The sequence below is a fragment of the Pteronotus mesoamericanus genome, unplaced genomic scaffold (assembly GCF_021234165.1).
Source record: "Pteronotus mesoamericanus isolate MK-2021 breed Mesoamerican mustached bat unplaced genomic scaffold, CSHL_Meso_final contig_29, whole genome shotgun sequence".
Classification (NCBI taxonomy): domain Eukaryota; kingdom Metazoa; phylum Chordata; class Mammalia; order Chiroptera; family Mormoopidae; genus Pteronotus; species Pteronotus mesoamericanus.
This window is the reverse complement of record NW_026555123.1, coordinates 279,912-307,152: the sequence shown is the minus strand read 5'-3', so window position 1 is coordinate 307,152 and position 27,241 is coordinate 279,912. Positions and strand designations below refer to the sequence as shown.

The 27,241-nt window shown below is 44.5% G+C and overlaps 1 protein-coding gene across 7 annotated transcripts in view; it reads right to left on the bottom strand.

Moving 5' to 3' along the window:
* NNT (nicotinamide nucleotide transhydrogenase) overlaps window positions 1-26,053 on the bottom strand; it is a 74,327-nt gene extending 48,274 nt beyond the window's left edge. The window contains exons 1-8 of one of the 7 annotated variants that reach the window (XM_054575315.1): window positions 25,699-25,839; window positions 24,406-24,464; window positions 21,589-21,792; window positions 16,839-17,068; window positions 14,316-14,533; window positions 10,498-10,585; window positions 8,436-8,524; window positions 4,555-4,742 (exon numbers count right to left, since the gene is read on the bottom strand). In XM_054575315.1, the coding sequence (XP_054431290.1) occupies window positions 4,555-4,742; window positions 8,436-8,524; window positions 10,498-10,585; window positions 14,316-14,533; window positions 16,839-17,068; window positions 21,589-21,745 (970 nt within the window). In that variant the 5' untranslated portion in view covers window positions 21,746-21,792; window positions 24,406-24,464; window positions 25,699-25,839. Of the gene's footprint in view, window positions 1-4,554; window positions 4,743-8,435; window positions 8,525-10,497; window positions 10,586-14,315; window positions 14,534-16,838; window positions 17,069-21,588; window positions 21,793-24,405; window positions 24,465-24,785; window positions 24,956-25,405; window positions 25,533-25,698; window positions 25,840-25,962 lie in introns of those variants that run through there. The other 6 variants (XM_054575316.1, XM_054575317.1, XM_054575320.1 and 3 more) reach the window with 6 other exon arrangements.
* Between the last annotated feature and the right edge of the window lie 1,188 nt (window positions 26,054-27,241).

The window sequence follows — 27,241 nt, the reverse complement described above, 5'->3', positions numbered from 1 at the left end:
ACCCAGCCCCCCGCCCCAACCGAGGGAAGCCTGTGCACACACAGTCCAAGCTACAGCGCTCCCGTGCCTCCTCACCCCACCCCTCAACTCCCTGATCAGATTTTCAACCTGATTCCTCCCCTTCCCGACCAAACATTCCAAGTCTAGGAAAAAGTCTCTCTCGAAAACACGAGGATGCTTTAAAAAGAGTGCCCACGTCTCACCAGGTAATACAGAAAAGATTAAGAGCGGCGCCTAAATGCTCCCCGAGGGCAGGACCGCCTTATTATCTGAGGGTGGTCTCCAAGGTCAAAGATCCGACAGGAGGTGGGGGAGCTCTGCCCTGTGGACACGGCGCCACCAAATGGCACCGCCAGCGAGGCCCCCTCCTGAAGTGACCTACATGGCGTAACATTCTAACCTGTAACTCAGCACCCAGCCCCACCCTGGGGGTCTAGGTGAGGGAACAGGTGGCATAGTAATTAGCGGGCTACAAAAGTATTTCATTCCCCACACAACCTACCTAAGTACAAAATTATCATTTTTTCAAGCGCACTGACTGCTGCTGTGCAGCTAGGGGATTAGAGGGCCACCTGAAACTAGCTGCTGTGTCCGTGTCCCTCTTAACATTGTCACCCACACCCGGCCTCCAGGACAGCCACAAGGACCCCGATCTAAGGGATCTCAACTCAGAGAGCTTCTGACATTTAACTTAATCCCCTTTGGATCCAACTCAAGGAAAACCTCAGAATAACTTCTGCTCTGAGTCTGCCAGGGGGCAGACATGCCATCAGGTGACCCAGGCGAAGGCTCAGGATGGAAACCCGCAAAGGTATGATGCCAAGGGCACTGATTTTCAAAGGGCATTTGTGCCTTTACGAGGGGAGACCCCCAAAAAACCCAGAATTTATTTATAAAAAAATTGTGCATTCATTCTTACATGTTAAACTTCAGTCACTTTCAAAGCACTCTCCATTTGATGCAATACACCCACAGAGGCTTTTTTCCCCCACTCCTCAAAACAGTTTTTTGACCTGTGAGTTTTGATGCCTTTTGGTGCTTCGGCCGTTTTTTTGTTTCACCTCTTCCACATTGGCAAAACCTTTCCATTTGAGGGCTTTTTTTCATCAAGGAAAAAAAAAGTCACTCAAGGGGAAGGTTAGGTGAAGAGCAAGGGTGGGGTACGGGGGTCAGGCCATTTTTGGTCAAAAACAGCTGAACACTCAACACGGTGTGGCCACGTGCACTCATAAATCACCCACCAGGAAATAAGCAAACAGGTTGAAAGAGTCTTCAAAAAATATTCACTGAAACCGAACACAGCCTCTCACAACAATGCCAGCTGGTCCACTGATACAGATGGGTGCCTAGAACACCCACATAGCAGAGAACACCTGTAGTACAAGGGGCCTGCCCACCAGAAGATGATTCCAGGCTTTCTTGCCACCTCCCTCCAATATATAATCTTTTCAGTCTTCTTTATTAGTGCTCATAGTTTCAGGTTTCAGTGCCCCAGGAATAGAAAATGTCTTTCAAAAGATCGTCTTCTTCCTCACAATATTCTAATTAACTTTTTTTTTTTTAGTTTTCAAAAACATTTAAAAAACAAGAAGGTCCTTTTCAGACCAGCTGCCTGAGTGTGAGCGCTGGACTGAAGTGCTGGCCTCTCTGTAAGTTTAATGCACTGAGGCAGAGCGCAGCTTCAGAAAAGGCTGAAAACAGGAGAGACTTGGGAGAACACACTGGTAAAACTTCTCAAGTCTTCTTGCGACTTGTTATACAGGCCCTGGCTGGGTAGCTCATTTGATCAGAACACAGCCCTGATACACCAGGGTTGCAGGTTTGACCCCCAATCAAGACACAGAATCAGCCAATGAATGAATGAATAAGAGAAACAACAAATCGATGTTTCTCTCTCTCTCCCTCTCCTACATCCTCTCTCTCTCTATAATCAATTTTTAAAAAAAACAAAAAAAAAACTTGTACAGCTTGAGCTTCTACTAAACTTCACTTACTATAAACTACTTATATTAAAAAAAAAAAAAAAGGAACAGCCGTGGCTGGGTGGCTCAGTTGGTTGGAGCATTGTCTCCTACACGAAAAGGTGCAGGTTCGCTCGCCAGTCAGGGAACACACCTAGGTTGTGGGTTCAATCCCCAGTCGGGGCGGGTACAGAAGGCAACCTATCAATGTTCCTCTCTCACATCAATGTTTCTTTCTCTCTCTCCTTTCCTCCTTCCCTTCTCTCTCTAAAATCAATAAACATATCCTCAGGTGAAAATTTGAAAAATAATAAGAAATTATGGGGGGTATGCCCTAAGAGTCAATATGTGTTTTAGAAAAGAACACTTGAGTTCTATCACTCATTTCCAGCGTTACGATCAATGATAATTGCACACGTGTCCAAACTAACCTTGGTTCTTCAGTGAGGTCTGACCGGCTCCCTGAGCAAATGCTTTAGCACCCTCTGCTGGCCACTTGTCACATCTAGTCAGCTCACGACTCCTCTCACAAACACACAGAAGCCCAGCTCCCTTTCCAAGGCCAGACGGCACACCAAGGCCACCCCATCCCGCCTCCAAAGCCACATGTGCAACAGCTGAGCCAGGAGCCACAGAAGGACAAACCCTGAAGTGCTGCCCTCTGGCAGATGTCACAAATGCCACCCAGGGCCCTGGCTGGCAACCCACACCCACCTGCAGGGCTCATTAGTGTCTTCGGTGGGCTGAGCCCGGTGGCCCCCCTGCCCAGCTTTGGCGAGACAGGGTGTCTGGAGAAACCAGCCCACCTATCAGGCATCACTGGGGCCCACAGGGGACAGAAAGAGGAGCTCGGGAGGCCTGTTTTCCCCCACAAGCTCATTGGTCAGATAAACTTCCTGCCCCTGGTCTATCATAGCCAGATTAGGGGGGAAGGGGGACAGAAGAAAAATTCTCCTCCCCAGGGCCCTCATGACAAAGCAACTACTAATTGTCCACAGTTTCCTAGACAGGGTGAGGCTCCTCAGGCAGGATCGAACACGAGGAACCATGAACCCCATAAGCTCTCATTACATGACCCCCTTTCTTTTTTTTTTAAAGGGCTTATTTACTTTTAGAGAGGGGAGGGGAGGGAGAAACAGAGGGATAGAAACACCAAAGTGCGGTTGCCTCTCGTGTGGCCCCCGCACTGGGGACCTGGCCCCCAATCCAGGCATGTGCCCTGACTGGGAATCGAACTGGTGACCCCTTGGTTCACAGGCCGGTGCTGAGTCCACTGAGCCACACCAGTCAGGGCACATGGCCCCCCTTTCATTCAGAAAGGAAAACAATTAGAGTCAGCATGGTATTCATTATTCAGTAACACAAGAACAGAAGAGGTAAGAATGTAAAAGGTGGAATATAAAAGGTGCTAGATCAAGCTAGTGTTTAGCAATTAAAAAGTGCTTATTGGTTTGACAGCTATCATTTATTGAGTGAAAAATATTCTTTAGGAGAGGATACAGTAATGGACTGGAAAGCAATTCCGGACATCGAAAAAGCTCACAATTTGGTTGCAAAGACCAAACATGCTAAAGGAAAAATTAGAAAATGAGAAAGTGCCATATCCTTAAGTAGAAAAATACAGGGTCAGGCAGAACTCCTACTTGAGTGTGGCTGGTGGGGTAATAATATGTGTAATAGTTTGTAATTTTAATTGGAACATTTCACCTAAAATGTCATATAGCATGCTTGAGTGTGACAGTGTTATGTTACAGAATCACATGCTTATGATTTTGTAATAGAAAGGGGTGTTATTTGTGCCAGGTCCTGTATATACTGGAAATTTCATAAATAAATGCACGCACACACACACACACACACACACACACACACACACAAAGTTCCCCTCCCATTCCCCCTGGCTGGTGTGGCTCAGTGGATTGCGCACCAGCTTGCAAGTCAAAAGGTCCCAGGTTCAATTCCCAGTCAGAGCACATGCCTGAGTTGGGGGCCAGGTCCCCACTAGGGGGTGCGCAAGAGGCAACCACACATTGATGTTTCTCTCCCTTTCTCCCTCCTTTCTCTCTCTAAAAATAAATAACATCTTTAAAAAAAAAAAAAGGCTCCCCTCTCTTTCTCTCATACATACAGAAACGTGATCAACAAAATACTAATAACGGTCATCTCTGGTGGGACCTCAGATCTACACTTTTTCTCTGTATTTTTCAGTACTGTTTGAATTTCCTACAATGAACAGGTAGCATCCTACCAAAGAGAACAGGAATCAATTAAAAACCAATTTATCAAGGTGTACCCAGGAAATTATGTACAATTATAACCTTTTTACGTACAACTATATCTGTGTTCAAAGAAGGCGCTCTGTGAACACAGATAAAAATACACAGAAAAAAGACTGGAAGCAAATATACCAAATTATTAATGAGCGTTTATCTCTAGGGGCTGCCGCGATTTTGTCTTTTCTGCCTCTCGTGTGCTTTCTCACTTTCTAGAAAGCAGATCAATCTTTACTTGAAGATTCGAATGTGACGCAACGGCTGACCCTCGCTGGAAGACGTCATCAGCCCGGCGCTACAGCGGCCGGGGCGGCACCCACCTGGGATGAGGGCGGTGCTGATGAGAATGTCCACCTCCCTGCACTGCTGAGCAAACAGCTTCATTTCGGCCTCAATGAACTCCTTGGACATCTCTTTGGCGTATCCTCCTTGTCCCTCGCCAGCTTCCTTCACGTCCACCTCTAAGGGCTCAGCACCCAGAGACTTGAACTGCTCCAAAGCTGCCGCTCTGTTACCAGTGGAGGGAAAGCAGGCGTTATTTTAGGTTCTTAATATAAACTCAAGAGCCTCATTGACATATACATTTTTAAAAAAGAAAAGGCTGTATGTATTCAGAAATGGAGACTCTCTTTTGATGTCTCTGATTGGACTGTTTCCATGGTTTTCTAAAAGGAGGTAATGCTTTTTATGATCATTCTTTTTCTGAGAAAAAAAGAAACTGCAGGAGCTTCTTCTTAGTCAAATGACAAAAGGAAGTTCACCCTTTCCAACTCCAGAAATCCTTTATGCTCCTTGCGGCTGCACCTGCACCGTCAAGGGCAACGTGAAATCTGACCGAAGTAAAGATTTGACTTCATTCCAGTCACTCAAGTGGGGGTTTTCGTTTGTAAATGCTCTGACTTATGGGGACTCTCCCCACAGAAATGACTCTTTCACTTAGACACATTTTACCAAAATGATTTTTGTCCCTCGTCCTAATTAAACCATGTCTGTAAAAAGCAATTTGTAAATGGTGTAAATGTAAAGAACCAACACATTCAAATTATGAAGAAAAACATTCAGTTTAAAAAAAAAAATGCTGGCCATGCACTGTGTGCAGGCTGGAAAGCCAGAGCCACCAAAGGTCTCAGCTCTGCAGTGGGGGGTGTTAGCTCACCAACACTGCCCGGGAGCGAATCCCAGACTTCCCTGGTGACAACAGTCTCCGCCGCCGCCTCGGGAAAATTCAAACTCTCAGGCCCCTTCCCAGACCCATTCAATTACAGTCTCCAGCAGAGAGGCCAGAAGCTGTATTTTCAGCCAGAGCTACAGGTAAGTCTCGCCATTGGGGAATTTTGGGAACCTGTGGTCTGAGCCCGTCAGTCCCTGGCCACTGTCCTGGTCAGGGAAGGGACCCAAAGGGCAGGACACAGAGGGCAGAGCAGAAAGGAGGGTAGGACAGGGCTGAGCAAGAGGTCCCCTCACTTTCTGTTGGCGCACGGCACGTCCGCCGAAGCCGAGAGGGCAGCGGGCAGAGAGCCAGAGAGACCCCGGTCCCGGCCAGCAGCCCTGAGCTGCGGACTCCAGCCTTCCCATGAATTCTCATGTAGGAGAAATGATACCTTTTATGATAGTTGAAGCCAATTCGAGTTGGTGTCTTCTATTCCTTATAGCCAAAGGGATACATCTCTTTAAGCAGTTTAAGAAATTGCTACTATTTTTAATGAAATAATATTGATTCAAAATGATATGTATGTATCTGTGTGTGCATATATATAAATATATATAAAATGATCCAAATTTTTTTCAAAAGGTATCTACATAAAAATCTGTAAAAAATTACAATACCAAAAAATCATTAGCAATTATATCTGGCTGGTAGAATTATAAAAGTTTTTATTTTCTCCCTTATGTTGCTCTGAATTCTTCAATAATGAACATGTATAATTAAGTATACAACGCCATTTTAGAATCTTTGCCCTCAAAATAATCTCATAGTTTTAAAATATTGTATCTTAACTCTAAAGATGTGAATATCTTTTGACCCAAAAATTCCAATGCTAGGCATTTATCCTAAGGAAATGATGAGCTATCTCCAAATATATCTGTTCATACATACAACACATGTATACATACAATGGAATTCTATACAGGCATTAAAAACATTTTTGGTAAAGAGCTTCATAATCTACTGTTAAGTAAGAAGAGTTAAATAGTACTATTAGTAAAATTACATTTTTAATTAATGTGTAGGAAAGGGAACATGTACTAGAATAGCAAATAGTCATCTCTAGATAGGAGGATTTTAAGCTATTTTATTTTCACTTTTTGTACTTTTTCATATTTTTCTGGACTGGGGGAATAAGCATGTATAATTCTTTATGATCAGAATGAAAGTAAACTGGATAAGTTATGAGATTAACATAAATTTTTTTATATTACGTAAAACAGGGCTAATTAACCCAACTTCATAAAATTATTGTAAAGAACAAATAAAACAAAGCATGTAGCACAATGCCTGGAATAAAGTAAGCATTTAGGACAGGTATCTGAAAACTACTGTCCTTGACCTGCCAATTACTTTGTAAATAAAGCTTTATTGATACGTGCACGCTCGCAGACACACACACACAGGGAAAGATAAAAAAGAAAGTGATGCTTTTATATTTCTCAACTTTGTAATACAGGCATTAGGCAAGCTACTCACTATTGTTATAAGGGGAATCTCCTGGTTATCTGAAAGAATTCAAAAATCACACCCTATTAATGTCACTGGCCAATAAGTTGTCCTTAGGTTTTTGGATGTTTAACTGAAAATATATACCATTGTTTTCCAAAAAGAATTTATAATCAAGTATGCTTTCTTAATACATTTGGATTACATATTTATAATATGATACCAACTCCCAGCCTCAAAAATTATTCATGAACTATAATTCTTAGAAAAGTATTTTATCAGTTAAGCCACTTCCTTCTTATGTACTTGAGGTATCTTAACGAAGATAAATAAAAATGGAATTAAGCAACAGCTATATTCTAGCTGTCTACACACAATCTAAACCAATGGCATCAATTAATAAATTCTCAAGTTTCAAATCATCTCTTAGCCAAGTAAAATATACACATTTCCACTTTAATAACATTGTCCACTCCAGTGAAGACTTGGACTACCTGCTCTCTCCAGGCCTGGGGGTCTTAAAAAAATGTCTCAGCAGCAAACATTAAAAATTAAAAGACAGGACTAAAGGCATGCATAACCCTGGCTCCCCTTGGCTGTCGTCCTGGTTAGTTGGGAAATGCCTTTTCTTATTTCCACAGGACAGCTTTTTATTAGCACATCACTTCTCTAAATCCCAGGCGAGCACCGTAAACCATACTCTACAGAACACTTTTTACTCTGAAAAGTCACATTCTTTCCGCCTTTGAGGGGTGGTACATTTTTTGATCATCCTATATTCCAGATTAGCCGCGGTATTAGTCCTCCACTGACCTCAGCGGATCATAAGTAACTACACGTTTCAACCTCAAAACAGAACTAGAATACAAAATGACAACAATATTCAGTAAGCACTTAATGAAATCCAGTATCTAGTGTCTTCTGAAAGGAAGGTCAATTTTAATGGAACTTCTCTTTAACGAAATTCTAGGAAAATGTTGGTATGTCTGCTTTAGAGAAATATACAGTGAATACAGTCAAGGCCTCTGCTGTTGCCCCATCAGCTTTATCTGCACTGCTTCTACCCAGTCAGCGCAGAGCAACACACACACACACACCCCGCCCCCCCCCGCCCCCAGTCTGTTTTCCAAGGTATCTCCTATCCTTCTTCACGTTCAGATACCTTTGTTCACACCCTACGTAACGCCAGCTCGTCCTGAACAGAGATAGGACACAGGAGAGCAGCACATTAGAAGCTGAGGACAGAGGTAACTCTGGTCCCATTGCTAATTCACATGAAAAAACAAACTGAGTGTGAGTGTTCAATTCTTTTGTTTTGTGTTTGTGTTTTTTTTTAATTATTTCTGCTGTACTGAGTCTCGGTCTTTAAATTTTTTTCCACGAAGTAATGCTCTGTCATTTTGAGTGACCTTTGACAAAGTGGACATATTTTAAAAGCTTATAGAGCAGTTTTCAACGGGCTCCTTAAATTTATAATTTCTACAGAAAACCTGCACCTGGAACAAGATGTTTTTCCCTTGACAGCGATTACTAGGAAGCACCCACCTCGTGTCGAATCCTCGGACAATCGCCCCCATGGACTTGGCTGCGCCTGCAGAGGCGAGCCCGGCGACACCACCGCCAATTATCAGAATCTAGGAAGGAAGGCAGAACCAGCAGGTTTGCAGTCAAGTTCATTATCAACAGATTACAAAAACTCACCTGCTAGTACACAATGTGCTAGTACCAATGCTGGGTACACAGTTAGCACTCAATAATAAACCAGGTGGTACTGCTGCCCTCATGGAATGTACTGAGCGAGGAGACAACTTCACTGAAGGTTGCTGTTTTTTAAAATTGATCAAAGGTACAGTGCTGGCAAAGGCCAACAACCGTCACCAAAAATAGCCTGACAATCAGCATCTCAGGGTAAAAGCTACATCCGGCCAAGATCAGCGTTATTATGTGTGTTAAAGGTCAACAGGTTCTTTCATAAAGGCTTCCACTGACGTTCCCAGTGTAGCATTCTAGCTAGCCCTCCCCTCTCGAATGGTTAGGTTTCACTAAGTTCATAAAATACCAAAATAAGTTTCAAAGACAAGGTACAGCTTTGGTGAAGCGGCTCCTCCAACCCAATTTTGAGCTCAGCTGCTTCTGAAAGGAACAGCAGGTAATCAACCACCTAACTTTGACCCACTCTGAATGAATTGTACATGAAATACAAAGCAAATTAATCTCCCTAACCATGGGAGGCTCAGAGCCAAGGAAACCACAGAATTCCTTGAAAACAAGTCTCCCTCGTCTTCTAAGAAAGAAACTAAGAACAAAGTTGTCTCTGGTTCGGAACAAGCCATCAGAGAAAAGCCCTATTATGTTTCCCAGTCAACTGAAGGCAACTCCTTGTTGATGAAGGAAGGGAGGAAGGAAGGAAGGAAGGAAGGGAGGAAGAGTAGGAGGAAGGGAGGGAGGAAGGAAGGAAAAGGAAACAAAGAAAGAATGCCGCCCACCGAAACAGTGAAGTGTGCGGACCCCTACCCTCTCCAGGAATTCTGAGCTGGCCTGACGGGGCCTCGGGACCCCGGCAGTGCCTCAAAAATCCTATGACTTACTCTTGGTGGTGGTGGTTTGGGTTTTGTTTCTTTGTGTGGTTTTTTTTTTTTTTGCGGGGGTCTACAGGAAAGGGAACAAAAAGGGACCGGGGGAACAAACAGGCTCTGGCAAAAGACCCCACAATGTAAAAGAGGGAATGGCACTAGAATAAAGCAATGTCATCTTACAAAAGGAATATACTTTCTCTCCACTTGAAACACTTTCTCCACCGGGGCCTGTTTTTAAAGCAATTAACTAGATTTCTCAAAGGTGCTACTGTCTTGTTTTCATTTTCCTAGGTGATTTATTTTGTGTGAGAACTCTGGGTTAAGGACAACAAAGTACTTAAAAGCAGGATGCACCGGGTGAACCGGTACCCCAGACAGGTACACTCTGCAGGCAGACGGCAACAGTTAAAGTCCTGTTTCCAGTACCTTCTGACGCGCTTCCGTTGTCATTCAGTGTAGGAAGGGTTGGGGGGTCACCAGGGAACCTGCTCTTTCTCCTAGCCGTCCCCACCCCCGTCAACTCTCCGCTCTGCTCTCAATTTAGGTTAAAAACACTGCACCCTCGCCCCCTGCCAAGCATCCTGATTACACCATCTTTGTTTCCTGCCATCGTGACCCAAAATTTAACAAAAAGTGAGGAAACCAGGCAATCCTTCCAATGAACCAAAATGTCACAATAATTGGGAAATCAAGAATTTGCTGAATGGTATCTTGAAGCTTTTTTTAAAAAAAAAGAAAAGAAACAGTAATAAACAGGTGACACAGAACAAGTTAGCCAAAATCTCTTTAAGAATTCAAGTTAGTAAGTCAAAAATAGAAAAAAGACTAGAATGTCTACAAATGTCAACAATCTTTTTTTCCAAGCAATCCTAAGCGGCTCTGAGGCCCCACCTCATGTCTGTACCTGCCACCAAGGTCATCAGTGTGACGGAAACACAACAAAGCCGGTGAAACAGCTGTCTTTTAAACTTCTGCATTGCCTTGCCATTAATTAATTCATACTAGGAAGAAATGTGACACGTTTTACCTACCTTTGCTGGAGGGACTTTTCCAGCAGCTGTAATCTGACCAGTAAAAAAACGTCCAAAATGATTTGCTGCTAGTACAACAGCCTTATAGCTTTAAAAAAAAAAACAAAAAAGAAACAAATGCATGAATAATACCATAAAGTGAAAGGTGTTAGGCTCATACATCATCATAAGTCACCCATTACAATTGAATCATCAAAGAATAATAGCTAACTTTTTTTTTAAAGACTATTTTTGAGAGGGAGGGGAAGAGAAGGAGAAAAAGAGGGAGAGAAACAGAAATGTGTGGTTACCTCTGGCACGCCCCCTACTGGGGACCTGGCCCACAACCCAGGCGTGTGCCCCGACTGGGAATCCAACCAGAGACCCTTTGGTTTGCAGGCCGGCACTCAATCATTCCACCAAGCCACACCAGCCAGGGCTAATAACTAATATTGTACAGAGTACCTACTATGTGTCAAAAACAGATTTAAGAGCTGTGGATATACTTACACCTTTAACTGTCACAACAATCAGATGGGTAGGTACAATTATTATCTTCATTTTACAGGCGGAGAAACAGACACAGAGAGATGAAGAGAGTTGCCCAAAGCCCCTCAGCTGGTGAACGGCAGAGCCAGAAGGCTAACCTGGCATCTGGCCTAAGGAGGCATATTTTTATCCTTGATGTTCCCAACCTTCTTTAAAACAAATACTGCAGAACATTGGCTGTGATTTTTAAAAACAATGAAGGAAAGACAAGCAAATACTTACAATGCTTTTCTTTGGGTGCTGGAACCGTAACTATTTCAAACCGTCTGTTTTACTTTATTATATTGTCTGATTTTTCTTTGGTGACGATACAGTATTTATATAACAGGAAGAAAACTTTAAAAGTAAAAAATTAGGTTTGCTATCTGCTCGTACATAATAAAATTCCAATTCCACCCTGGCTGTTGTGGCTCAGTGGATTGAGCACCAGCCTGAGAACCAAAGGATTGCCTGTTCGATTCCCAGTCAGGGGACAGGCCAGGTCCCCAGAAGGGGGCGCATGAGAGGCAACCACACATTGCTGTTTCTCTCCCTCTCTTTCTCACTCCCTTCCCCACTGTCTAAAATAAATAAATAAAATCTTTTTAAAAATATTCCAATTCCAGCCTCAGAACAAAAATAGAAAACAGCTCGCTTGATCTCTAATGGTTGAAAACATGGGATTCTGAGACAGAGAGACCTCAGTTCAAGTCAAGTTCTACCACTGACTGGCTGGGTGACTTGGGCACATTTCGTTCATCCTCTGCTCCTTGGTTTCCTCGCGTTTAAAGTGGGGCAAAAAAGAGCACCTTTTAGTGTTGTCGTGAGCACTAAATGAGGTAAAGCACTTACCTAAAGCCTGTCACAGTAAGTGCTTGGTAAATATTAGTGTTTTTAGCTAAACACACACTCCATGCCATAAAAACTAATAAAATATACCATCTTTTCTTTAATACGATATTTTTAACACATTACATGAACTTCATTGCCATACCGTTTTATATTTAAAAGGCACTTTTACACATTTTCACTCAGTGACAGACACCTAGCTTCTTATTATAACGCAACTATTTAATGACAATGCTTCACCTGCTAGCTGATAGTGAAACCTTTTCTTAATCATATTTTTATAAATATTTCTTGACATAATAATTGGTGCAAAAGCATGCGCTGTTTTAAGGTAAATTATATTAAAAGCAGGAAAATAATATTTTAGAGATTACATGATTTGTTAGTCTATTTCTAAGTCCAAGTGACATACATTTTCAAAGAATAAACATGATAAAGACTCAAGGTCCATTGTAAGAAATTAAATTTGGAATTAATGTTTTAAAGATACAGTTGCTCCAGTGGAAAAAAAATAACAAAGTTGGTTACACAGGAAATGTACAAGAAAACACTAATGGTGGGAAAAAAGGTGAAAGTGGGCTTGTTTTCAATGAGAGCGACAAAGCTCAGAATGAACATTAATGAACTGAAAAGAACGTGTCTTCACTGTAGTATGACCGTGTGTGTGTGTGGGTGTGGGTGTGGGTGTGGGTGTGTGTGTGTGAGATTTAGACAGCAAATGATTTATCACACGTTGTGTTGTAAGTATACTAGGTAATACGTCTCAAACTATACCTCTTGCATATATCAGCTCAGAACATAAATTGTTTCTTTAAATTGTGTTCCATGGGTCCCCACAGGTTCAGATTCCCGCCAACCCTGGGGACCTAGCGGGTGGGACAGAGAAGACATGTTTCTGGACAGCCCTCCATCCCTCAGTTCAGCTAAGACCACTCTCCTCTGAGTAGATTTGTTTCCATTGCCTCATCATATTTCAGTTGCTCAAAAGATTCTGCAGCTAAACACCAATAGTCCAGAGCTACTGGTATGGATAACCTTTCCCAAATGTACATTTCACATGACAAAATCAACAGTGCCCTTAAAAGTTTACATTGTACGTTTTCTATATAAAAGTTTAAGTACCTCATTGCATAACATAACTCTTCCACAAACTAAATAAATATGGCAAAAGTTTTTGTTCCTTGGTATATAAATTTATATCACAAAAAAAATATCTTTAAACCAACCATTTGCCATATTACATTAAGGACAGTAAAATGTGTTTTCACTGTGTCATTTTTCTTTATTGGTCTCATTTACATCCCAAGTGAACAGCTGCAACCCAAGGTAGAATCTGTGGCATATTTGATGTGCCACACCTAAGATAAAAGCCTAAGAAAACTTTCAGCTCATGTGTCAGGTTTTACTCGGGGTATTCTTTTTTTCATGCACTGTTTTATTTTTTTAAAGGTTTTCATTTGTTGGTGCCTCATTCATAGTAGCAAACTATCCCTACTAATAGCTTTCATGCTTAGAATCTCATCCAACTAGTTTCTTGGATGAGCTGATTTCATAAGCGTCCTCCGACTTCCAGACCCTTCCCACTCTCCGAGCCGAGGGAGCACCAGCCGCACTCGCGGGGCCCGTCCCATTCCTCCCCGCGGCAGGCGGCCGGGGGCAGCGCAGACCCCCGCTCCTCGGAGCCGGCGGCCGAGCCAGGGTGACGCTCCACGCGGCACTCCAGGCCACAGACTCAATGGGACACTGCTGGACGGCAAGCGAAGTTGACGGCCCTCTTGGCCTGACGGGTTAGAGGACACAGTTCGCCTTCAGGTTCCAGCATAGGTTTTGACAGCAGATGACACTTCAAGTGCAGACGTTTTCCCTACTCATTAAATATTTCATGAATTTACTGGAACCAAACCTAATTAAAATGCTGACATCCGCTAATGTGTATATATTAGATTGAAACACAGGAAACTGCCAACATCCAACCATTTTTGACCTATAAAAACAGCAATTTACATTAACTAAGATTATTGTGGTAACCACTTCACAATAGATACATGAATCAAATCATGTTCATACTTTAAACTTACACAATGTTATATGTCAATCAGATCTCAATAACACTGGGGACAAAACATCTATTTCAACCTAATATATACACATATGCATGCATATATGAAATGCAGTAAATTCCTCTTACAAATAATGTCAGTCATATCCTTTCCTGAAAAGAAGTATTACTCACCTTCTACCCATGAAGATTAAAAAGCTATGTACTTTTTAACATGGAGAACTATTTTCCATCTGATGACTGGGAAACAATAAAATGAGTCTTAAAAATAATTAAGTGCACTCTCAAAAGGCTGCCACCTCCAACCACCGTTACCAGAGAAATCACTGTAAGAGAGGAGAGCTACAGGGAGCACATTTCTAGAAACCGCTCTTTTGTTCAGTGGAAATAGAAAAGAACCTACCCAGCAATGTTGGCCATGGAGCTTAGCGCGTCATATCCCTGAGCAATTGTGACTCTTGGAACCTGGTCCATAGCCAAAACTGTAGTTTTTCTTTTGGAAAGTTTATCTAGCAAGTCTGGATTTTGGGCTGGATAAATAAAACTAATCAGTGTTCCCGAGTTCTTTAGAAGGTCGGCTTCATGAATATTTAACGTTGGATTAAGCATGGGGGCTCGCACCTGGGAAGAAAGTTAAGTCATCGATTAAAAATGCAAACACCTTTATCACATTTTCAAGTAAAGCAGACAATTTAAATAACATGCCACAATGGTAAATTTCTGACTAAATTCCTACTCAGAGTAAGGCCACAGAGATCTATGATATCCTTCTTCTAACTCATGAGCTATGCACTGGACTGAGTCGACAGCACCTACCCCTCACAACAGTGCTGGCCCAGGTTCAACGATGAACACAAGGCAGGGAAAAATCATGCATATTCTACAGCAAGCCTGTCCTCCGCAAACCTATAGCTCTGGTACGGCTGAGAGACGTAATCAACAGGAGGTTTTGGTTGTGTGTTCAAAGATTCAATTCTTGCCAATTTTGATAAGCACAAACATTTGGAGTTTTAAGAAGTGAAGAACATTATAAACTAAAATCTCCTGGCCATAGGTATGGATTTAGGTCATTTTCACATTCCAGAGGAATATTTATAGATGGATGCAATCAAAGTATCACTGAATTGGGTTTAAGCAAAAAGCTACAGTAAACTCAGTTATGTTAAGAAGTATCAAGTCAGTCAACGCATACCCACTCCATGGGCCTGAAAGTTCCCAATGTCCATGTTTTAAAGCCACATGGTTTAATTCCATTTTAAACGTGTTTTACAATGTGTTTTATATCCAAGATTAAAATCAACCTTCAATGAAAGTTTAGCTCCCAGTTCACAGTGGTGCTTTTAAGCAAGTAAGCATAGAAAAAAGCACCTCTGGGACTTAAGTTTTAAGAGGAAAAAACAAACACAAACCCTGGGTCAGTATTTTCACCTCCATTTGCCTATAAGACACCTTTATCTGTCACTCCCATTTCAGCTGTTGATCAGCCATGCATGTGAGCTTAGGTTCTGGACCTAAATCAAGACTCCCTGATAAGGCCTCTCTTTCCTCAGTGAGAATCTACAATGTAGATTTAATAAAAATTAGAGGAAAACTTTGAACTGATTCTACTGGCCCTTATGGAAGCTCAGCAGAGACTGTTGGCATCTGAGTGAGTCAAGTCAAAAGAATGTTCCCTTGAACATACTTTTTAGGTCACTAGTTCCATAGGATACTAACAAGCTTGACTCAGCAGACAGGCCCCAGGGTCAAGTAGTTTAGCAAGGCAAGGACAAAGCTCCTATATTACAGGAATTCCCAGTGCCTTGAACATACTCACACATTGGAGAACTCTCAAAGGAACACAGCATTTCCGAACTTTTATGTACCCTACTAAGCCTTTTTTGTGAGCTATCTCAAAAAGTTTTGATCCCTAAAATATACATTGGAATGGGTTGCACTGATTTGTCTATTTTTCCTAAGCTCTCTTACTCTACACCAAGTTATATCTCCAAGCATCTATCTGTACACCTAAACACTTTAAAAGCTTCCACTAAATTACACTTCATCATCATGCCACACATTTTATTATTAATATTCTATAGAAAAAAACACACTTTTGTGTCTTTTGCAAGAACCACAATTTAAGACCCTATCAAGGTATTTAGTGGACTTTGTTAAAAAAAAAAAATGTGCTGATTCCTGAGAAATTAACACAGAAAAAAGCTGATCTTTCCTGAAAAAGTGAGGAGCTTATTTTAACCTGATAATCATGTTCATATAATCCATACTTCCCTGTCGGCCTTGGTTGCAGAAGGCTTAGGGTTCGAGTTTACATTCAAATCTGACAAGTACCTATGCTAGGTGAGGGATACAGTCTTTCTTCATTTCCCTAGGTGACTTTTATTTCAGAGCTATTGCTCATCTTCTTCAGCATGTAGATTCCTATTACATACTAAGAACTTTTATCAAAGTAAATAATAAAGTAACACTGCTCGCCTCCCAGCCCAGTGATGCTTTCTCCAGAACAGGCCTGCCCTTTCTAAAAATAACACTGACGTCAGTTAAATCGGTGTTCCTTCAGAAGATCACTGTACATTCAGTCCCAGGAGGAGCCCCACGGTTTCTTTCTATTTTAGTAGCAGTTAAATGCTCACCTGTGGGCCTTTTGGAACCACATGAACCATGGACTGCAAATAACCCTGGCCAGTTAAATGGGAACCTCCACACAGCAAATGTAAAGCGAAGGGTCAATTTTTCCCTTCTCATGATTAAACAGATCACATGGCCTGAGCATGAAGAACATTCATAACATGCAATCATTTCTTTGAGAAAAGCCATCGTTTGAAACTACAAAACGCCATAACAATAGACAACATCAGTTAATTCTTCTGTGGAAAAATTTTGAAGAGTCAGCATGCCATAAAAAGAGGGGGAAAGAGATAATTACTTTGACCACCAAATCAGAGGCCAGCACTTCCTTTGTCCCTTGGATCTGGGCACCTGCTGCTCTGTAGTGATCATCTGAGAACTTGGAAGCTTCGCCAGCACCCGATTCCACGACAACGTTAAAACCCTGCTTGACCAGGGCCTGAACGCCAGCAGGGGACAAGGCCACTCGCTTCTCATTTTGGAAAATCTCTTTGGGAACGCCAACAGTCAATTGTTTGTATGGAATTCCTACAAAGCCAAAAAAAAAATCAGTAAAAAAATGTTTCAGTAACAGAGTTCAGAAAATGCATATGGACAATCTGTTCAAAATAGACTGTACATACAAAGTACTGTTCAAAATGATGTTCCTGGTTCACAATCATAGTTCTTTGACCTTCTTTTGATCTATAAGAAGTTTTTATGCCCACTCTCCTGAAAATTCTAAATATTTTATTTAACCAAATGCCTCTTTTCAAGGCACATGATAGTTTAGTTTATTCTTACAAAAAAAAAAAAAAAGGGTTGAGAGACCCCTTAACATGCTAACTCGCTCCACTGTTCCAATTAACCCTTTCATATTCATGGTCTGTTTTGAAAACCAACCGTATCCTAGACACCCAAAGTTAACTTCCTGGCATTTTGGCCCCAGGTAATGCCTCACAGATTCCCAAGTGTTGTATCTTGAGACCTTACGTTCCCAGCCACAACCGCTTAGACCCAGAAATCAGCAGCTGGGTCAAAGGTAATAGCCTCCAGGCCAGACATGAGGAAAACCAGCAGCCTGAAAGATGAGGGACACAGGAGCTTTGCCAGAGGACACTCTGTGTTGGCCACTGGCCACCCACCCAATCAGGTTCTCTCTCAGGACGTCTGAGGGGAGACCACAGAAAAGGCAGAAGGAATAGAATAGCATGGCAGTGGTCAGTGAGCACAGCCGCAGGGTCAAGGGAGGTCAGCACGCAGTGGTAGCAGAAATATCAGCAGTGCAGATGCAGGGAGAGTTGGTGAGTCACAGCTACGAAATCCAGAAGGACACCCCACTTCTCCAGGAAGTAGACGAAGGACTTCCTGGGCTCCTGCACTTCCCTGGGGTCCTTACACAAAGCCCTCATCACTAAATATAAGCGGGTGGGGCTCTGTCCTGGGCAAGCCCAAGAGCCTGCGCAATATGGAGTTGAAGTCCTTACACCCAGTTCAGACCAGCCTTAGCTCCAGTGCGATAGATTCTCCTGCTGCTGTGCTCCATAAGTGGGCATAAACAGACTCTTTTTAATAAAAAGGATTTGCTTCTATATAAATTTTACTGAAGTTTAGGAAATCTAGCAAATCAAGTTATCCCTACAGAGTAACTTATTGAGACCTTAGAGAGCTAATGTCCACCTAAAAATATCTGTATTTGAACAGTCTTAGACCCCACAGTACTTAGGCAGGAATAATTGATAGTAAACTCAAGGCAAATGTAGGCTGAATCTTATACTCTATTTGAAGGAAAGGAAAACTAATAAAAAGCTGGCAAATATTTTGGATTGATGGACAAACTAGAATCACATATACTTACCCAGAGTTCACTGATCTAATACTCTCAGACTACCTAGGCCCTACATACCATAAATCAAAGAAGGTACAATCAAAGACAATCAAAATCACATCAAAAGGAATTAGGAAACAGCTTGAAACAGCCAAATATGACACAATTTGAACACCAAAAAGAATAATTAATTGCAACATAGTAAAATACATCCAAAGCCCTGGCTGGTGCGGCTCAGTGGATTAAGCACTGGACTGTAAACCAAAAGATCGCTGGTTCCATTCTCAGTCAAGGCACATGCCTGGGTTGGGGGCCAGGTCCCCAGCTGGGGGTGTGCAAATGGCAACTGATCCATGTTTCTCTCCCTCTCTTCCTCTCTTTCTAAAAATAAATATAATCTCAAAAAAAAAAAAAGAGAGAGAGAGAAAACAATGATTTAAAAATAAAATAAAATACATCCAAGGACATTGAAATCCATGAATTCATGATGATACTCAAAAAAATAAATACTTTGTAAGAGCTCCATTGGTCATCTTTGGGGGAAGGAATGTGTCGATAGGCAGGATATGGGTCTCCCAAAGATACCCACGTCCTAATCCTCAGAACCTGGGACTATGTTACAATACACAGCAAAGGAGAAGGGAATTGAGGTTGCAGATGGAATTAAGGTTGCTAATCAGACAACCTTGAAATAGGGAGATTATCCTAGATTATCTGGATGCGCCCAATGTGATCACAAGGGTCCTTAAACGTGAAAAACAGGGGCAGAGGAGCCAGACTCAAAGTGTCATTTGAAGATGCTGTGCTGCTGGCTTTAAAGATGGAGGAAGGGGCCACAAGCCAAGAAATGCAGGCAGTCTCCAGACACTGGAAGAGGCAAGGAGACAGACTCCCCCTAGAGGCTCCGGAAGGAACACAGCCCGGCCCACACCTTGCTTTAAGCCCAGTGAGAGCCACTTCAGACTCAGCTTCCAGAAGTATAAGACAATCAGTTTGGGCTGTAGGAAGCCAGTAAGATTATAATCATCTGTTATAGCTAGAATACACACATAAGGGAACCAACTGATTATTACCAAAACCAGTAGTAATGGGAAAGAATCAAACACTTACCCTACCTTTCCAGGACAATCTCAGGGTAACTAAATAATAGAGGGAAAGTTGTTCTTTATAGAAAAATTCTGCCTAATAATCAAAGATAGAATGATAGACTACCACCAGTTTAAAACCCCTGAAGAAATCATGAATTCAGTTAATAATCATCAAACAGCTGTGATAGCCTTTGAGCGAAACATGGGAGGGATCTTCATAACAGATGGATAATAGTGACGACATCTAAACTCACAGGTTAACCTTCTTGACATAATGCAACGGATAATACGCAGCATCGCCTAGGAAGCATTCTTACCAGAAAAATCAAACCTGGCTCTGACCCAGCCTCTAGATCTAGCCGAATGTCACAGAAAATATAAAGCACAAGGAAACCGGCTAAACAGTACCAAGGAAATTCAGTCAGGTACACCCGGAATGCGAGAAATTCTGCAGGGCAACAACGAAATTCTTCAAGAAATAAATTAAAAGGTAAAAAGGTGAGGGGAACGTATAAATCAAAAGGGACCGAACGACATAGCTAGCAAATACAACATGCAGACCCTGTCTGGCTTATTGCTTGAACAAAACATCAAAAAAAGAAAAGAAAAAGAAATTAAGACATTAAGAAAGAAGTAAAAAAATTGAGAAAATATAAACACTGACTGGAATTACTTTTCATGCTTTTCAATGTGATCATGAAATTGTAGTTTTATTAAGGAAAAAATAGAATGCTTGTCTTTTACAGATAAAAGGTAATCATCTAGGGAATAGTCCAGAATCAGAGACTGAACAAAAAAATAAAGCCTCGCACATTATCGGTAAGGAGATCTTGATGTCTGTGCAGAACTCACAAGGACAACTGTCGTGTCCTCAGCGCAGTCAGTTACTTTTGTTTTACACACAATTTCATCACACTGGATAACACGGTTTCCCAGAAAACTTGTTTAAATATCTGAAGATAATGCCGAGAACTCCCAGGGGCAGGCACCTGCCAATGGCAACTCAGCACGTGAGAACAAGAGGCTGTGAAATCCACCAAAGCAGGTGGAGAACTCAAAAGGCCTAGGGGCTTCGGGTCCTTAATGCACAGCAGGCAGCCCTGCGAACTTAAGTTTAAAAGGGCCTTATTTTATATGGCCCCCAGACATCCATCCTGTTCCTCCACCTTAGAAACCGAATGTCACTTTTAGGTGAGAATATTGCCATCTGGAAAATAAGACGAAATGTACAAGTGTCCCTGACCGTTACCTACGGCCACTGGTCTGAGTTCGGGCCAGTGTGGTATAGACAAGAGTGTGGCGAGGTCGCTGGGTGACATGCTTACAGGGATCTCTCTGAGCTTAGAAGGGTCCCCTTTAGCCTTTCCTCCTTCTGGCCTGCACCCCAAAGCAGAAGGCGGGGCGAGGGGCGGGAAGCTCTGGCAGGGAAGGCCTTGTAGACCACGGAGGGGCTTCAGCTCTTGCTCTGTGTGAGCTAGGAAGCAAGTGGCAAATTCTGAATAGAAGAGGGACGTGTTCTTTCATTTTATAGAGATTATTATCACTGTCCCACACAGAACAGGCTACAGGGGGACAGAGGCAGATGGCAGAGATCATTTAGAAGACTAGCACAGGAGTCCAGGTGACAGGCGACAGTGGCTTGGACCAGAACGGTAACAGCAGTGACAGTGAGGACAGGTACCTCGCGACAAGGTAGGGCTGCCCTGCATCTACTGGGAGGCTCGAGGGCAGCACCAAGGGATCCGACCGGAGCGCCTGAGGCGAAGCTGCCGTTCGCCACACGTGAGGCGCTGCTGCAGGTGAATTCTCACACTCGGCCCCCAACTCCTGAGCGCAGATGAGCCGTTCGTGGCGCAACTGGCTGGCACTGACTAGGACAGGGGAGGAGCTGCCAGGAGAAGGGGTTCCAATGGACACTACGTCCCAGGGTTCAACTCCACTGGCTGACCCTTTTTCTTGTTCTATTATCTTTCCTTCTCCATTAGTACAGACAATCTGGAACTTCTATTCATGGAAATTTAAGGAAGTACTCAAAACGATCACTCGCCAGCTCCAGACTGTAAAACATGCTTTTTCCTTTTCTCAGTCATCAGGAGACAATTAGCTCCCGTGACTCCCAGGCTTGCTCCATATACGTCGAGGTGAGACTTTACCTGGTTTTACAGGGGATTTACACCACAGCGCCTGATGAGTATGAAATGTTCGTAAAAACTCCTTCTTCCCAGGTAGAACCTTACAGGACCCCAAACTGCTGAGTAAAGGACACGAACAGCCAGTCACCACCGTTTTCAACAGGTTCGCCATGTTCATACGCGCTCCCAACTTTCCGAATCCCCGGTGTCCTTGAAGGTAAATCACTAAGAGGAAAAAGAATAACATATTTATGTGCTGAGACAAACATACTTTCTACTGAATATCAAAAAAACATAAAAACATACTTATCCAAAGATCCAGGAATGGAACGGTTATATGTAGGCATCTACAATGAATTTCTTTGCCCAGTCTTTTACTTACAGAAGTTTGTTTCCAATTCAGGTACTTAAAACTTGAAATCCACTTTCCCATTTAAATTGTAGTTATAACTCACTACTCCGTTCAGAACCTAGTCACATAACTCTAGTTGACCCTTAATGTAGCTGGAAAGTTAAAAAAAATGCTAGAGAGGCCAGTCCCATCTTACATGAACGTTATTTCCAAGTCCGCAAGTCCAGCAAAAACTGCATATAATGGAAGTTACCCTTAAATGTCCCTTAAATTGTCCAAAACATTGCACAGTGCAGTAAGAACTTGTTTAAATGCCATGTCATACGGAAAACCTGGCTTCCCATTCAGTGTGGCACATGGCTTGCTCATCCTCTGCAAACCCTCGAACTGAGATGGAACGATCACAAGACTCAGGCTCGCCAAGCGTACGTCACAAGAAAATTAAACACGTGTGGGATGTGACTCCAATAAAAAAGGAAATAAAAATTCCAGTCTGTGCTTGCCGATTAGGGTGTTACTAGGGGCTCTCCTGTCTGTGGTCCTCACAAGTGGCTGCTTTCTGCCAGCTCTGACCAGGCTAGACAAAGTGTCATTGACCTTTGCTGTTACTGACCTAGGCCTCAATGGCCACCTCCACTGTTCTCCAGAGCAGATTTCCCAGGGGCTCATGGAAGGCCCCCCACCATCCCCAGGATTCCCAATGTTCCCCCATCCTTCTTTTCTCTCCTTCAAAACTGGAAAGAAGCAGAGGACCTGGAACTCTATCAGTCAGGCTCAGCTGACTCCCCACCTGTGCCTTCACATTCTGCTCCACTGCGAGGGCCCCCACGGCACCCAGCACCTAAGGGCAGCAGACTCTGTAAACATTCTCCAGCCTCCCAAGGAAGAAGGCTCTAGCTCCTTTTTAATTCCAAAACTGCTGCCACAACTCCCTGAGGCAAACTTCTGGCAAATACCAGGAACAAACATTAAGGATGGCAGTCCTCAGTCCAGGTGGGACTAACTCTTAAGAAGTCTTTAATTCAAGAATCATGTACCAAGGGCCAAGTCTCAGAGGCACAGCCAGGGAGCATCTGGAGAATCAAAGTAGGGTAGGTCACATGCTTGGAGATAAGAAAAGTCAACAAGCAACAACAGCCACAAAGCAGAGTAAGGTAAGTTCAAAGTTCTTGGGGGGATCAAAGGAGATCATGTCCTCCTACAGAACTCAAACAGGAAGGGAAAGGCGTTTGAGATGGAGCCAGCAGTGTGAACTGAAGCTCTGGCAGAGGGAGCATGCGAACAAAAATGTATATGAATAATTCTTTGCATTTGACTAGAAGGCTTTATATTTTCAAAGTGCTTCCACATATGAAAAGAAATGACATAGCATTTCATTTCCTGAATCCCATAAATACTCTCTCATTCATTCATACGTCACTTCTAGGGTTATTCACGGCCGAGGATGGAGAGCAAACGAGTTCAAGAGTCAGCCACTCATTCAAAACAGTCACTGAGCCCATGCCAAGAGCCAAGGGAGATTTTGTCCTACCGTTACCAATGACCTAGTCCTCTCCTAACCCTCCCACTTACCGCCGCTCCCCAACCACCACCGTTCTCGTGGGCCTGACAAGGCTTGCCCGACCTCACCAGCAAAGAAACAAAGGCCACGTGCTGCCTGTCCGCCCCTCACCCGCTGTCTGACCTCAGTCTGTGCCTCTCAGTCCGCTTCTCCATGAAAGAAACCCAGGCATGTTCATGCGTGAGGATCCAGAAATCCTATGACTAGATGCGATTTTGCAACGCTGTAAAGCTGAAGTCCTCCTCACGGCCGAGAATCTGGAAAGGTCCCCTTGCCTACTTGGAAAATGGTAGTGTGACGGTGAGCAGACCCCTGGCATCTGAGGTCCACAGGGCCAAGGCCTTCGGAGGGCAATTTCTCCCCCAAAATTCCACTTGGTTCGAGTTGAACATACTGCCCAGTCAGTGGTCAGCAGCAGTCTGTTGTCAAGAGCAGTCCCTATCACTAAGCCTCCATCCAATACAAACCACCCTGAAATATATTCCGAGAATAAATATTTGAACCACGGTACCACAGGCTGCTGCTGGTTACCAAAGATAGTGTTCCCTCGTAACCGCCACACTTTCCTCTGTCTCCACTTTAAAGCGCTCTGCTGTTTTATTATCCAAGTGCTTCTATGGCTTTTAAGCAACAGGGGAAACTTTACAACTCAAAATTGAAGTAAAAGGGGTGGCATTAGTACGGTATTCATATGTCCCCCTTTAATGTAAGCTGTTTGGGTAACTATCGTCCCTAATTGATGCTAAATCCCTTGAGGGCAAGCACCTGAGAGAGAGGAAAGCCAAGAGGCTAGGAGGGCGGCCTGTGGCCTGGAAGCCCCCACTCCGCCATATACAGGCTTCATGACCTTGGCAAGCCAGTCACCTAACCTCTCTGTGCCTAACTTCCTCATCTTTAAAATGGAAATAATAATAATAGCACCTACCTTATAGGGTTCTTGGGAGCTAGTGTTACTCACTTTGGTATTACCTCTGGCCCAGGGCTCTCCACAAAATAGAGGAAATCAACAGTACGTTTTTGACAGAGTGCGTGAATAACCACAGCTAGGCAACCTGCAGCCTGGGTAGCTCCAGGAACACAGCCTCCCACGTTTCAGGAAGTTTCGTTTGAAAATAAAACGCGTGTAGCCTTGTGGAAAACTATTTCCATCAGTAAAGGTAAGCAGCCTGGGCACACTCGATGATAAGAAAGTAATCCTAAACTGCCCACTCGGTTAAAAAAAAAAAAAAGCCGAGATTTGCGTGTTACAAGGGCGCGATGGAAAGGAGGGCCCCTTTTCAATAAAAGTAGCCACTCAAACCCCACCTGTCCGAGCAGAGCCTGTCCGGACAGGACTCCTTAAAACGTATCACTCAAGGACCGTGCAGCATCAAGGGGCGAATAAAGGACGCCTGCACCCGTAAACAAGCCGTGCACCGACCAAGGACGCGCTACCCTACAGAAGTTTAGCCTGGCAGGCGGCGTGACCTCGCTCAAACCCACCGGTCCCGCCCCCTGCTAGGCGACTAAACTGCCATCAGCTGGCATCTGCCCGGGACCTCTATTTATAACCCTCCTCCGAAGCCCATTGGCGGACGCTGCAGAATGTCATCCCGCCCCCGAAGTTCGAATCCCCCTCCTGCCCCCCGCTGCCTCTCCCTCCCGCCAGCCTGGCCCGACTCTCGGACGCCTAGAGATTTGCCCGAACCACCCCTCGCCCGCCCGACAGACACTCACGACTTCGCCTCGCCCCCCTCCTATGTCTCCAGCCAGTCACCCACTCCAAATCCCATTAAGGTTCAGGCACAATTTCGGGGCGCCCAGCAGCCACCCCTCTTGGTGCACCCCTAAGAAGAGTCCTCTACGACCTCCCGCCCTCCTCCCATCTGACGGGCCGAAATGATCCCGCACAACTCCCGCTCCCCCCGAAGTCCCAAGATGTGTACCTGCACAGCTGCCGCCTCGTCCCCTGCTTTCTGCGGGGACCCCGTTCCCCAGTCCACCTCCCACCCCCAGCAAGAGACCAGAAAGGGCGCCCTGCAGACACGGTTCCACTCCCGGCCCTAGACTCCCGCCGGCTGGAGCCCGGGTCCCTGCCGACCCCGCCCCCTTCTCCTTGACAGGTCGCCTTCCTCGCGGGGCCCGGGCGGTCGCCGGGAGCCCCGCGCGCCTCCCCCGCCCGCGCTTCGCGAGCTGCGTCCCAGGCGCGCGCCCGCGCCGCCCGCGCCGCCACGCTCACCTCCGCCGGGAGGCCCGGCTGTCGCGGGCGGTGCTCAGGCGACCGCGAGGGGACGCCGCGCTGGCCGACCCGGGCTCGGGCCCCGCACCGCTGAGCCTCCAACCCGGAAGAACAGCCCCAACCCGGCAGCGGCGGCCACGTGACGGCGACGCAACCCCCAACCCGGTCCTGCTCCCCGTCCCCGCGGGACCCGGCTGCCCGCCAGGCCCGCGCCACCGATCCGCCCGCGTGCCCTCTGGCCCGCAAGGCGACCTCTCCAAATACCTCCTCTGGGCGCCAAGGCCAGGTACCCCAAAGGGCCCTGCGCGGCCCCCGGTGGCAGCCGAAACCTCTTTGTCTCCGCTCTCCCCACGGCCCCCCGCCCCGCCTCCGCGCTTTCCCTCTGCCCGTCCTTGTCAATCAAACCGGGAGCCAAACCCGGCGCTGGAGCTTTCAGGGCTCCGTTGGATCGCTCTCCCAGGACACCCGGTTACAAACTGTGATTTCCTCTCTAGTGTCCCACCAGAACAAATAAAAGGATAATAGAACTCCATTCTTGGTGCCCGGCTTTACCTTTCTAGGAAAAAATCAAAATTTCCGTAACGGGAGAGGACCAAGAAGAAAAGTGGAAGGAAGCGCGGGCGGGGGGCGGGGGGAGGGGACCGGGAAGAGGTGCGTTGCTTTTCCATACGGACCAGAGAGGTAAAGTTCCTCGGGAAAGACAGGAGGCCCAATAATTAGCGCAGGTCTGCGTCCTCCCTGCCCAAGGGGCGGCCCAGGGAAAGCCGTGTGCTAATGTCAGTATTACTATCCAGCGGCTGGAGAGGGCCCTTGGTGGGATGGTCGCGGTCCAGACCAGGCGCAGGCTGATTTCAGCACAAGTCTCAGAGGACTCCCGAACTCAACGGCTTAGGTGTTCTTAGCATGTAGCTCTGTTACTTCATCTGCAGGCGTCTTCTGATTAAAAGGAGGAGGAATGAAATAGCGAGTATAGAAAGGCTCATCTCCCCTAAAGCTGAATCACGCAGCGTCAGGGACATAGGTCACTGCTCTTTCACTTTAATTGAACTATCTAAGGTGAGTAGAAGAATAATGAATCCAAAACAGATATTCCATATTCTTAAAAAGAAATATATAGCAGAGAATCACTTATGTTGAGAACATCTCTTGTGTTTCACCTTCAGAAAGGTCACTCAACTAATGGACTCTCAGTGCCACCCAGACAGGGTAAAAGATTGTCCCTGTGCTCGAAGGGTTCACAGACGGGAAGAGAGGCAGCGAGGTGTTTTAAAATAGTAATGAACCTGATAAATGCAACCACAGGCACAGGGTCAAGATACTGCAGGTGCAGTGAGTCAGGAGTAATTGATAAGGACTAAAACTAAGCTCCTTTCTCAGTATATGTAAATCAAATTGTTATGCTATATGTACCTTAAACCTATACGGTACACTATGTCAATTATTTCTCAAAAAACTAGAGGAAAAAAAAAAAACAAGCTCTTGTTTTAAAACGTGTGTGTGTGTGTGTGTGTGTGAGGGGTTTGCTTCTTTTCACAGCTTAACA